At 65.5% G+C, this 13,254-nt stretch overlaps 1 protein-coding gene across 1 annotated transcript; it reads right to left on the reverse strand.

Annotated features, from left to right (window-relative positions):
- Positions 1-421: 421 nt before the first annotated feature.
- CMPK2 (cytidine/uridine monophosphate kinase 2) lies at positions 422-11,204 on the reverse strand. Its single transcript, XM_028514825.2, has 5 exons — positions 10,349-11,204; positions 9,093-9,207; positions 7,999-8,200; positions 2,238-2,471; positions 422-788 (listed from the first exon to the last, which is right to left on the reverse strand). Exons 1-5 carry the CDS (start codon positions 11,024-11,026, stop codon positions 671-673), a joined length of 1,347 nt encoding a protein of 448 aa, XP_028370626.1. The 5' UTR covers positions 11,027-11,204; the 3' UTR covers positions 422-670.
- Between the last annotated feature and the right edge of the window lie 2,050 nt (positions 11,205-13,254).

Genomic DNA, 13,254 nt, shown 5'->3' on the forward strand with positions numbered 1-13,254 from the left:
AGGAGGGCGGGTGTATCTGTCCTTGGAGGGTCGTGGGCCGAGTCCGGTGGACTCGGAAGGGCTGAGGAGGGGACCCTGTCAGGGTTTTGGGGGCAGCCAGTGGGCAGATGGCTTCTGGGAAGGTGTCCCCGACCCACAGCCCAGGGCTGTGGGAGCCGGGACACAGGGCCAGGTCTGCGGGAGCGCTTGGCTCCAGGACCTGGGGCTGAGTCAGGAGGACGGACAGGGTGCAGGCGGACTGGGAGACGTCAGCCCTCCATGTGGAGGTCTCCCCGGGGAGCCAGGGAGGGGCTGCGGCCTGGCAGAGGCTGGGGCGGGGCTTCTGTGGAGTGGGAACACCTTACTGATGGCCGTGCACACCACATGCTTTCCGGGGGACATGAACCTGAGGAAGTAGCTAAGATACATCCCAAGAAAGTGTGGGTTATGCTAGGCAGAAAGCCACCCCCCACCCCTCCCTGGAACATGACCAGCCCCCAGCCGCAGGGGCCCATGGGTCAGAAGCAATACAGTGATTGACGTGAAGTGGAGTGTCCAGTCCCCAGTCTTCTGCCACACGACATGCCCATGCAGCAGCCATCGGGAAGCATGCACAGCCAGCCGTGGGCGGAGACGTGGGGAGCAAGGCCACGCTCGGCCCCACGTGTCCGCGGGCCCCGGGGCCCCGCCACTAGCCACAGCTGGTTCGGATCAGGCTCAGCACCGTCCGGAGGACCTCTTCGCGGGGCGGGCTGGCGTCCACCTCCCGGCAGCCGGGGTTGTCCATCCGCCGGTAGCACTCTTCCACCCTGCGGACCGGCAGAAGGGCAGGGTTGGCACGCCCCTCAACGCAGCGCCCCACGCCCCTGGCGTTGCCCACCGCGGTACAGGCCCCCGGACGTGCAGCCCCCGTCTGGTTGGCCACGCACTGCCCGGGCCGCCCGCTTTGCCCCAGGACGCGCCGGATGCATCACGTTCAGGGCACGATCCGCCGGCGGCCATGGTTACGGCGGGCAGGGCGAGCGCCCACTGTGTGCCACGCAGCAGGATCCTGCGTGATCCTTCCCGTCTCCTGCTCAGGGGGGCCGCAGGGAGGGAGCACCGGCACCCCCCCCCATTCTGCAGACAGAGCAGCGGAGGCCCAAGGGAGTGGAGTGACCTGTCCCCGTGACAAGTGTCTCTGCAGTGTGCACCCTGAAGCACTTCCGACGAGCCAGGCCTGACACGAGCCAGAGGCCCGGTGTACACACGTGTCCCCCAAGGAGCCTCCCCACCCGTGGCCGGGGCTCCCCTTCTCCCCTCCCCCGCCATGGCCCTTCCACGCACGCACGCACGCACAGTGGCGTGGCTGAGGCGGGACAGCGCTGTGCTTACAGGCCCCTCCCCCTCCGTGAAACGAGGACCGAGGCAACGCCTGCCCTGGGAGTCTGTACCAGGGCCCACGGCTTGACGCGAGCCCAGCGCACGACGGTTTCCCTGCACACGGCAGGGCTGCTCCCTGTGTACGCCGTGACGGCTGCGTGTCGGGGTGACTGTGCTGTCAGTGTGTGCTTACGTAAGCCGTTCTGCTGCGGCCTCTCCAGCCCGCCCCACAGCACCGGCCCCCGCGCCCCGGGGGGCAGAGGGGGTGGGGGTGGTGTGCACTGGGGGGGGGCGCACTGGGGTGCCCCCGTTTTCCCGTGAGCACAAGAGCACCGCCTGGCACCAGGAGGAGCTTGGTTTTAACCCCAGTTTTGCGGATGAGGGCCTATACAAATGCAGACCGACCACTGAATTCTCTGGGCCTCAGACGGGCGAACTATGAGACGTGGCCACCGCTGTCCTCGCAGGGAGGACAGAGCCTCTCGCCAGCGGGCCTGGAGCAGGGGCGGCGAGCAGGCCAAGTCCCCACGTTCGGCAGACAGCGCTCTGCGGTCACGGTGTTCCGAGGGGGGGAGCCGGGACCCCCCACACTCGTGTGTTGGCCTGCTCGGGCACAGGAGGGGGAGCCGGGACGCCCCCCACACGTGTGTTGGCCTGCTTGGGTATGGGGAGGGGGGGCTAGGAAGTGATGCCCACCCCCGGGACATCCCGTGGTGCTGGAGCCCCATGTGGCCACCCCATTGGAAGCAGCTGAACTCACTTGTTGACTACTGGCCCTTGGGTTTGAAAAACAGAAACAAGATCATTTTGCCAGATCCCCAAAGTCGGTGGCCTTCGTGGCCCCCCACCACAGCCGGGGACCCCTGTCACTCACGGTGCCGCGCGGAGACACCTACTTCTGACGGAATATGCTGTTGGCTTCCAGCTCCGTCTCCTCCCTGGTCTTCTCCAGGCCCCGGCCCCGGATCCTCCGCAGCCTCTCCTCGGGGCTCACGGTGAGCAGCAGGACCAGGTCGGGCTGCAGCAGGTCCCTCGGCCACTGGTACACGGAGTGCTGGGCCGGCGGCAGGTGCTGGACAGCCCCGCTCACCTCGGTGGCGATGGCGTAGGCGGCCGTGCTGTGCCAGTACCTGAGAAGGGAAGGAGGGGTGAGGTCCCCGTCTGCAGAAGAAACCAAGGCAGCCCCAGAGGATGAGAAAAGCAGCCCCTGAGGGTGCTGAACCCAGAGATGGCTCTGCTCACGTTTTCCCAGCATGGACTCCATTAACTAAGCTAACTCCTGCCTTTGAAGCATTTGTGAAATGGAAAGGATAAAACCCACGGCCACACTGAGAAGGCGGTGGGCTGTTCACGGAGCCAATGGCTCCGTGGAAGCCGGGCTGAGGGTGAGGCTCCGCCGTGCACTGCTCTGTGAAGGCAGAATGGCGGGGACCGGCGGGGGTGGGGGCGTGCGTGTGAGCCCTCGAGTGTCCTGCTGTGCCATGGCCAAACAAACACCCACCCGCCTGGTTTCACACTTGAACTCGCCCAGGGAGGCCCCGTTCTGGGAGCACCGGCGGCAGCCTGGGTCCGTCCCCACCCTGAAGCCGGGCAACTGCGTGTCTGAGTGGGGCAGGAGCAGGGAGAGGTGTGAACCCAGACGCCAACCATGAAACTCCAGAACGTCGTCCCTGAGCGAAGCCAGCCCCTCTCAACGGGCTGTTTTCAAGTGTTTGGGGAGAGGAACAGAAAGTCACACCCATAAAAGAAAATCAAACCAGCCATCTGTTTCAGGGTGCCCAGGGGCCTCCCCCGGCACCTCCTGCACGGGGTGGGCGGGGGGTGCCGTCCCCACAGTCCTTCCTCTGGCTGCAGCGAGGGTCTCCGTCGGCAGAATCCCTCCAGGTCCCTCAGGGTCGCGCTCTGCTGAACCCCCCACGCCCAGTCCCCCGTCCCCTCCCCTCGTGCCCTCCACACCGCACACCACACAAGAGCTCCCTGCAGATCAGAGCTCTGGCTGTTCACACATGTGAGCCCCTGTGTCCCCACAAGGAGAGGCCTCTCCCGTCACCCAAGTCCAAAACCCCGCGCGGCGTCCGGCACCCCAGGCGCATGCGCTGCGTGCTCTTCGGGGATGTGTGGATGGCATGGTTTATTTTACCTGTTGGCACAGCTTATGTATGACTCAGTGGCTCGGTGCTAAGCTCCCGGCCCAGCCCCAAAGGAGGGCCACCTACAGCAAACGCTTGGGAAGTAACCACAGACACCTCCCGGCAAAAAGGGGCTCCTAGCTCCAAACCCATCCCCATTTTCCATTCGCGGCCTTCAAGGTTAGAACCTGAACACCTTTGCCATTGCGGATCTGAACTGCTTTCACAGTGAGACTGGCAGGCATCCCCAAAATAAACGCCCGGGGTCACCCGAGCTGAGCACTGTGCTACCTTCCGCCAGCTGCTGGCTCTGTGGGCGCCACTGAGTCATGGAAACCAAGGGGGTCTCGGCTTCCTCGCCTGGGAAACGGAGGTCCTGCAAGCCTCCTCCCCCGCAGGTGTTGCAGAAATAGACTCATGCTTTAAACACTGTCCCCGCACTGACAGCTCAAGCATCTGGTTCTTACTGGACGAAGCCACATCATGGTAACGTGTGTTAGCATGACAGACAGTCCCACAAAGGACAAACGTCAAAAACTAATCTGGGGGTGCATCCCCTCCAACGCTGTCCGCCCCCCAAGGCCCTGTCCGCACCCCCCCCCCCCCGCCCCACAGGTGTGCCCTGCTCTGAGCTCCTCGGGCCGCTGCAGCTGCCTGCTCCGGGTTCTGCCTGGAACATTCCTCTGGGTTGCCTACGTCAGTCTTGCCCCTGAAAACTCGTAGGTCTGCCTTCTCTATCGGACACATCTTATCTCCCGAGCTCGCTGAAGGCATGCAGGGCCGGCGGCGACCTCCCGCCGGTGACCGGGCAACTATGTTGCCTGCGTGCTTCACAGGGCCCAGGCCCGGAGCCTGGACACCCCCCCTGTGAACACAGAGGGTACTGTCCCCTGCATTAAAAGTACTGATAATACTTTTAAGAATACTTAAAAGTCTTCTTTACTGTAGAAAAACCGTGAGCAAGGATAGGTTTTTAAAAGCAATAAGGGTGCAACGAAACAAACAAACAAGCAAAATAGAACCCAAAGACACTGAAAGAGAGAACAGGCCAACAGTGACCAGAGGGGAGAGGGAGGGGGGGGAATTTCAGGGGGGACTTCAGGGGAGAGTGGGAAGGGTTTACACAGGAACAAGCATGAAGACACATGGACAGAAACTAGGGGGGCTGGGAATGGGAGGGAGGTGGGGAGGGCTGGGTGGGTGGGCTGGGATGGGAGTAAAGGACAAGAAAACTGCACTTGAACACTGATTAAAATAACAAAATGAAAACAAAACAAAAAATAAAATAAAATATAAAATAAAAGCAATAAGGGTGATTAAGCTGCAGACCTTCCCTACCATTGCCACTGAAAACGGCCTCCTCCCTGATACTTCAGGCTGGACAATGGTGCTGTCTAAAACGGGTTTCACTAAGCCCTTTGGACAGGAACAAGCCCACCCAGGCCGCCCCCCGGGACACGGCGTGGCCCCGAAGAACAGACTGATGGGCACAGAGAAGAAAAACCGGGAAGAACTGGCCCGCTCTCCCCCCACCCCCGGGAGAGTTCTCTCGCCGACCACGCCGTGGCTCCCCCTAAGCAGCCACACCCCCGGCCACGGATGCCGGGCCCTTCCCCGATTCAGTGTTCTCTGCTCCTGCTCATTGAGGAGCCACGTTAGCGCCAACTAAACGCCACGTGCTGGCACACTGTCCACCGCTCAGGTGGCACTGCCTTAGGTCTGAAGGGCAACTGGCTGCTTTCAGAGCGCCTCCCCTGCACCCCTCCGTGGCTGGTGGTCCCCAGGCCTGGGGGTCAGCAGGGAGGGGATGCAGACCCCCGGCGGTCCCAGGGAGCTGGACTCGGGCCTCGCCGGGGGCTGGCGCCGCTCCGGCCTTCTGCTGCTGGGGAAAGGGCCTGCCTCTGCTGGGCGTTTGGGAACCAGAGGGCCGACTGGACTTGCTCTTAGGGTTCTGATTCTCTGTGCCCGCCCTGAAACAATTTTAAACACAGCCCGTCGAGGGTGGCCGACTTGGCTCACGCACGACTCTCTCCGGGTTTCCCAGGCTGCGCTCGGCCTCACTGTGCGCCGCTATCAGGAAGGGCGGGCGCCTTCTCAGGGACACGGGACTGTGCAAATGGAAGAGACGGCAGCGTATACAGTGGCATCACGCACTTTCACCACAGGGCAGAAGCGTCGCCCAGGCAAAGGAGCCCCACGGAGGAACGCCTTTCTCCCCCTTCCCAGGACCCCGTGCGCCTCGCCAGCGGGAAGTGCCGCCTGGCAGAGATGAGCCAGAGCGGCCCTCGGGTGGGTGGGTGGACGGCTGGGGCCACAGCGCCGGCCCGTACCCTGGTCTGTGCCGCTCTCCCCGTGGGCCCCCACCCCCACCTGATCCTCTGCAAGCACGCATGGCAGATTCTTCTCGGAGCGTTTCTGAGACAGAGAAAGGGGTGCAAAGAGAGGTCAACAGAGGGGTAGACATTCCTTGCCCAGACTGGTCCGTTCAAAAGCCCTTAACTGGCCGAGCTGCCCCCCGGCACGAGTAGGGAAAGCTGGAGCTAAGCGGGCAAGGCCGAGCGTTGGCTAGGCCATACGTCTAAGGCCATTAATTCTCCAGCAGGTGTGTGCGTGGGGGGCACTGGGTTGTTCCCCCACTTCTGCAACACCCACTAAATAAAGCGGGGCCCACCCTGGGGCCCGCAGACCCCCAGCTCCACTCCGGGACCCAACGCAACAGGATTGCACCCGAGTGTGCACGGGAGTGTGTTAGCGGACGCTCCTCACACCGAGGAAGAATCTCGCCTGCAGCACGGAGCAAGTTGCATGCAGAGCGCGCTTCCCGTCCCCCCCGCCTGCGTCCAGGGGCAGGGGGACCTCCCCTGCGGTGACGGGCGTGAGCACGCACGGGGCTCGCCGCTGGGGCGGGGGGTGGGGCCGGGAGGAGGAGGGGGCGGCGGGCTCGTGGGCCTGGACGGGGCCCCCCAGTCTACGGCGGGGTGCAGGCTCTACCCGGACGTGTCCACTTCAACACAATGGCTTACCTTCCCCCCCCAGAAAAGTGAGAGTGCAGAGAGGACAATAGAACAAAAGTATGTGCGCCCTTTGCGCCCGCCTCACGGCCCTCTCCCCCGAGGCCGGCGGGCGCCTGACTCAGCGCTGACGCCTGTGGTCCCACTGCGCTCAGCCCTGCGCCCTCCCAGCCTGCGTCCTGGGGAGCCTCCTCCTGCCCCTCGGTTGTTTTCTTTTGAGGTTTCACAGCTCCGGCGGCTCAGCGTACACCGCTGCCCGGCGCTCCGTTTGTAAAGGCCGGCCGTCTTTATTTACGCTTCCCCCCATGCTGGGCTTCTGGCTCCCCGGCTCTCCCGTGTGGTGAACAAAGCTGGAACTAGCTCTTGGGGGAGACCCCCCCCGGGGGGGGGCGGCCGCCCTCCCGCACTCGGCTGTGTCCTCTGAAATTCCTCTCTGGCCCGTGCTGGGGTCTGCCCCCACCACCCCCTGCGCCCCGCACTCTGGGTGTCGGGGCCCGTGGGATGAGCTGGCACCCGCCTGATGGGAGGGAAGCAGGTCTCATCGCCCCTGTCACCTCCCTGTCACCGAGTCGCGGTGGGTAGGCCTGGATGGCCTGCCTCGGCCCCTTCTTTGCAGCCGTGCAAAGCTGCTGCTTGTGCGTGAACTCCCAATGACGCCATGCACTGATGGTGCTCCTTTATCCGGGACCTTCCCCTGGCTCCCCGCTGCACTCAGCATCACCTCCACCCACCTCACCACAGCTGCGGACCCCGGGACGCTGTCCCCGCCCTTCTCTCTCCCTTCCTCCAGAGAGCACCCCGGCCACTGGCCTGTCTCTGGTCCTCGGAGAGGTCACCCTCTCCCTGCCTCTGCCCCGTCGCATGGCTCCCTCTCTCTGTGGTGCTCTCCGCACCTCGGGTATGTCCCTTAGGGGACGGTCAGCCCGGGCCTCTACCCACAGGCCTTCCCACGCCGCACCTCGCGTGTCTCCGTGGATCCTCCTCATTCAGACACTTCTCGTGCTCTGACCTGGCCCTGCATGTTCATGCTCTCCACTGCCCCCCTCTCCTTCCCCTGCGTCTGCCCCGGGAAAGTGGGGCCCCCAGCTCCTTTCCCACGGAAGCCCCCACGGAGAGCAGCCACCGCGGGCGGCCAGTGAACATTTGCCGACTGGGCCAAAGCCCAACGAGCCTCGGAGAGCGTGGGTCTGTGAGGCAGGGGCCCTGGGGCTGTCCCCAGCGTGTCACCTGTAGCTCGGGCACTGTGGCAAGTCACCTCATTCTCTGGGACCTGCGTTTCTCCCCGGGAAGATGCTCAGTATCCGCCTGGGCCAGTCACTGCTGCAGCTTTCAGTGCACCACACATTGCGTCCTTAGCGAAATGCCAGGCAGTGGTGTGATTGATAAGTCACAGACGTTATTTCTGATACTATGAGGACACAGGCTCACTCATAAGCACACGGGTGTACTTGCACCCATGTGCACACACATGCACACGTGTAGTGGGAAGAAGATGCCAAATTCATCGTCACACCCACCTGTCCACAATCACAGGGCATCTGGCGGATGCTTCGGCTATTTCGGAGGCCACGATGTAATTGCCCAACGAGTAAAAAGCTCTTCTAACGATGGTGGGCTCGTCATCAAATACTTCCCTCCATTGGCTGACGCAAGCAGGTGGGGACCGCAGGAGCACGGCCTTCAGAGACTCCGAAGCAGCCTGGGTCACGGTGGTTTTCCCTGCAGGTCATGCGCACAAGGCCCAGCTCACCTTAACCCTCGCGCCGCCTCCCTCCCCCGAGCTGCTGCCAGCTCAGAAGGGCACACACTCTCCCAACCTGCCACCCCAAGGAGCTGACTACTTGCTTGATGATGGGGAGTTGCAGACCCCCGGGAGCCGAGGGCCCCTCTCTGTGGTGTTAGGACACCACAAGGGACGAAAGCAGACAGCCTGTCTGTTGGCAAACAGTGAACTCTGGGGTGGCAGCTGCCCTCAACCTTGCCCCCCTCCCCGGAAAGCCCTTTGGCTGCCCTGGGAAGGAGCCCCACTGCCTCTACACCAGGCGACCCTCTTGCACCCCAAGCTCAGCCTCCCCCTCAGTCTCTCTTGAGGCCCTGGGGCCACGCTTGTGCTGGGGCGTCCAGGGCTGAGTGCAGGCCCTTCCACTGCATGTCGACAGCCATTGGGCAGCCCCTAAGTCTTCTCCCCCACTTCCTGCTTCTTCCCCCTCGGGCTCCACAGGCACCTCTGACCTGCCCGGGGTCCCCAGACAGGCGATGCTGGCTCAGGTCTCGCACCTGCCCACCCTGCCCTCCTCACGTGGCCAGCCCCACTCCGGACTGCACGCACATTCCGGCTGTGAACCCTACCACGCTCTCCTGGACCCTGTCTGCAGCCCCCTGACCTCCACCCCGGGCTGCACCCAGTGTCCCCGGCCCTCCGCGGCCACACACACGGAAGGGCACACACACGACAGCGTCCCGGGACTGCCCGGCTCCCTGCCAGTGCAGGCGAGGGGCGCCCAGGAGGCTCATCTGACCTCTGTAGGAAGGTTCATTGGCCAAAACCCGTGTCTCCCTACAACCAATTGGTTCATCTCCTCGCTGTACCTGCAAGGGACCATTCTCTTACCTGTGGCATCCAGTCCTTCAATGACAATGACCGGGAACTTGCCCTTCTGGGCCCGGGTGGGGCACCGGTCCACCAGCTCCAGCATGGCCCGGGCCTCTGGGATGACGGCCGTGCACTGTAAGACAGCGAGACAGCGTGGGCAGGTGAGCGGGGAGGCGGCAACAGTGCGTGCCCACCCGCCGCCGCTGAGGCCCGAGTTCTGCCGGCGCCACGCCAAATCCACAGCGTTCGGACCTGGGGACAGGGGTGTCCTTAGCTGGGTGACCGTGCGGCCCCAGCTCAGAGAGGCGGTGGCCATCAGGGTCGCCCGGGCTGCAGCCCTGCCGACCCCTGTCCTCCAGAGCAGGGAACCCGGCGGTGACACACAGCCACACAGTCACACAGCGACGCTGGAGCAGCAGGCCCGCCGGGGGCAGTGTGTCACGTGCGGGGAGGCCCCCAAGACAGCAGCCAGCAGCACGCGGCCTCCGTCCCGGGTGGGCTGGGCGGGCGTGCATGCGGGGCGGAGAAGAGGCAGCAGCTGCTCAGGCACCAGGGAGGGAGCGGGGCAGGGGCCTCAGGGTTCAGAGTTCTCACCCCGCCGCACCCCGAGGCCCGGCCTGGCACCTCTGGGCCGAGGCCCAGACACTGACTCACGCGAGGCGAGGCTCTGAGCCAGGCAAGGCCCTGGGTGCGGGCGGGGTGTTGCCGTGGCCCGTCTGTCTGCCCGGCGACGACGACCCTGGGAGGGGTGGCCCTGCAGCCCCCTCCTCAGAGTGAGGACGCTGTCACATAGGCTGCTTGACAGACGGGCAGACTGGACGTGACTCGAGGTGTGAAGGCCGCCGGTGGGGTTGCAGCCCCGGCGGCAGCCCCACGAGCTTGGACAGTGCGCCCAGCCTCAGAAGGCATATGTGGGCACCCCTGGCCTGCCCGGCTCCCCTCCACTGGCACCTGCTGTGCGTCCCGTGTCCCCTTAGTTGTCACAACACCACAAGGCAGGTCTCCACGTGTGAGCCGTGGCAAGACACGTGCAGCGTAACTGAGTGGCTCAGGTGGAAGCCCCTGAGTTGGCAGGGGGGTCCTGGCTGGTGGGAACCGAGAGAGGGCCAGCGTCCGGACAGAGCCTGCCCGCAGGCCGCCTGCAGGCCCCAGTGTGCGCTCCAGAGTGGGCCCACCGCCCAGGGCCGCAGGGTTTCGACAGGCAGCCCCTGCCCAGCGCTGGGCCCACTCTCCGATCGGCGGGGTCCCACGCTGGGGAGGGAGGGAACTCTTACCGCCTCCAGAACGGCGCGAGCGGCTTCCCGGTGGGGGAAGACCCCGGCGCTGGGCAGGTCGGGGACCGCGGGATGCAGGTCTGGCTCCAGGGCGGGCCCCACGGGCTCGGGCTCCACCTGCCGCCACCCCTGGCCGTCCAGCAGCTCCCACCGGCGCTGCCACAGCTGGCGGGTGGCGTCGTCCACCAAGAACTCGCCCAGACTCGGGCGCGGGGCCTCCAGATAGGAGTCCAGCAGCGCGAGCAGCGCCCGCCGGGTGTCGGGGCTGTCGCTGGGGTCGTGCAGCAGGACGCCCTGCTGCAGGGTCCCCGCCCCGCCGCCGGGCGGGTAGCACAGCAGCCGGTGCAGCTGGCAGCGCTTGAGGGGGCCGCGGTCCAGCTGCTGCAGGAGGCGCTGGTGCAGCCGGGCCGCGCGCACCCGGGCCCCGGGGTCCCCGCCCGGGGCCACCGGCACGCACAGCGAGTAGCTGCGGCCCGGGGTGGCCATGAGCGCGGCCACGCGGGGGTCGGCGGGCGCGCCGGGGGCGTCGGTGCCCACCGCGAAGTGCGCCAAGGTGCAGCCGGGGAGCTCCAGCGCGAAGAAGCGCGGCGGCGGCGCCATGGTGCTGGCCCAGGCCCGGAGCCGCGGCCCCCACAGGATCCGGAGCGGCAGGGCGCGCAGGCGGCCGGCCCAGACCATGGGCGTCTCCGGGTCCCTGGGCCCCGCGCTCGCCAATGAAACCGGGCGCGCTCGGGAGGTGCCGCCAGGAAACGAAAGTTAACTGGCCGCGGGGGCGGGGGCGGGGAGCCGGGGGCGAGGTCCAGGCCGGCAGCCCGGGACTGGGAGGAAACCCCGCAGGTGCTCGTCCCCGCGGGCCGCGCGGGCGCCCGGAGGGCTGCCTTCCCGGGGTGAGCCCCGCAGGGGCTGCTGAACAAGACTGAGCGGCGCTGGGTTCGGGGAGGGCAGGCCCCCCCACCCCCCGGCCCCGGTGTGACTCGTCCTCAGCTGCAGCCCCAACTCACTCACGGGCCCGGCCCTGCATCCTCTTCCCGACCCCGGCTCCCGGCTCCCGGCTGGGACCACCCCGGCCGGCGCAGCCCGGGCCCCAGCTCCACCAGGAGGTGCTTTTTTTTGAGTGCTTTCGCTCCCCTTCACATGTTCCCCCAATACTCGGAGGAGGCATCCTGTTTAGTGGCCGGCACTACTGGGGGAGGCCCCCAGACTTGTCCTGTAAAGGGGCTTTCACCACAAACCCATTCAGGAGCACAGGCCCCGGAGACGTGCCTGACTGGGGGCGGGGGCGGGTGGGGGGGGGGGGGCTGCGCCCCCAGCGGAAGGAAGCGGCCCGCAGCGTGACCGCCTGGGACGGGACCACCGGGGTCGGGACTGACGCAGCTGTTCCTGTCTGGGCTCCTGTCCTGATCTCGGCAGCGATTGTCACGCTGACCCAGAGGAGAACGCCCCGAGAAAAATCTGGAACATCCAGCACCCAGGTCAGGACGGAAACACGCGGCATTCTGGGAGCGAACAGGCTGCGTCACTGGATCGGCCTCGGGACTGTGTGGGATTCCAAAGGAGAACCGCTCTGACCACCGTGACCTCTCAGAGACGCGCACCTGGTCAGGAGCAAGGCCGCGGGTCGGGGCCTTCAGCCCCTGGGGAGCAGGGCCGTGTCTGGGCCCGGTCTACGCCCTGTGAGGCGCTTGACTTTGGGGTGTTCAGTGTGCAGAGGGGTCTCCCCGGGGGTGGCACACAGGGAAACAAAAAAGGGGCAAACGCTTTTCTGTGCTGTAGGACAGCCCTGCCCCCTCCCGCGGCCCTCCCCGACTCTGTGTCCTCGCCCCCCCCCCCCACCTGCTCTTCATCTCAGTTTTCCTGTCCGTCCCCACCGGCCTCCTCCCGGCCAGGAGACCGTGACATGGAGGGCACTGCAGCGCCTGAGCCCAGTCAAGGGCAGCTCGGTGTTGCCCACTGAAAGCGCAGCATCTTCTCTCGTGAAAGTGTCTCACAATCTCAGGCTGCAACGTGGGTGGGCGGCTGCCTGAGTGCCGCTGCCCGTGGTCTCAGGACACGGGGAAGCCGGAGCCGGGCAGAGAGCTCAGAGACGGCTCCCAAAGGACCGATGACGTGGTGTCACCCACTCAGAGCAGCCCCCGTCTCCCGCGCCTACACCATCGCACGGGCAAAGGTGGAAGCACACGAGCCCTTCTCGCGGCAGAGTGAAACAGAGAGGGCGAGCCCACAAATGTACAGGCCGCAGTTAATAGACAATAAAATGAAAAAACAACCTTTATTTTGAAAAGGAGTGCCTTCTGAACCCCTGTTGCAGTAGGTGGGCTTCTGGGTAGGCTGCTCGGGGTGGAGGGAAGGAAGGAAAGGGAACCAGCACGCCAGGGAAGCAGGGGAGGGAAGGAGCGTGGACCCAGAAGGACCCCAGAGAGAAAGACTGTCACACACAAGTCCGCATCTGTGACTGGGGGCGTCTGACAGTGACGGCGAACTCGGGGCGCGAGGAGGAGTGAGGATTCTGTGACAGAAGTCCGGGAGAGAGGGGACAAAGGTCGGGGGGAGGCAGGCAAACAGCCTAAGCAGCTGCTCCCCGGGGGGGGGTAAAGCCCCCGGCACCAGGACCTCCTGTTCCTCCCTTACACGGGCCCCCCGGGCCTGCAGGGTGAGGGGCTCTGACTGGAGGCCAGCCTGTGGGGTCGCTGCTCTCTCGGAGGAACCGGCGTCCCGGGCTCCCCGAGGAAAGCGGTACATGGTGGTGGGGGGGGCGGGGTAGGGGCAGGGGCTCGCCGCTGGCGTCTCTCCCGGGGAGCCCGGAGCCAGGACTGGTCCTGGCCACACCTTGCAACCAGGTCCCGGAAGCTTCTTGATATCAACCCCTGAGGACCAGGCAGGGGCCTGGGGCCTGGTGGCACCCTCCC

The sequence above is a fragment of the Phyllostomus discolor genome, chromosome 6 (assembly GCF_004126475.2).
Source record: "Phyllostomus discolor isolate MPI-MPIP mPhyDis1 chromosome 6, mPhyDis1.pri.v3, whole genome shotgun sequence".
NCBI classification, from domain to species: Eukaryota; Metazoa; Chordata; class Mammalia; order Chiroptera; family Phyllostomidae; genus Phyllostomus; species Phyllostomus discolor.

Coding starts and splice junctions, on each gene's coding strand:
- CMPK2 (XM_028514825.2), bottom strand. CDS start 11,026: ATGGTCTGGGCCGGCCGCCTGCGCGCCCTGCCGCTCCGGATCCTGTGG. Junction 2,472..7,998: donor TGCCCTGTGATTGTGGACAG/GTGGGTGTGACG, acceptor TTCCCTTCTCAG/GTACTGGCACAGCACGGCCG. Junction 789..2,237: donor AACAGCATATTCCGTCAGAA/GTAGGTGTCTCC, acceptor GCCGGTCCGCAG/GGTGGAAGAGTGCTACCGGC.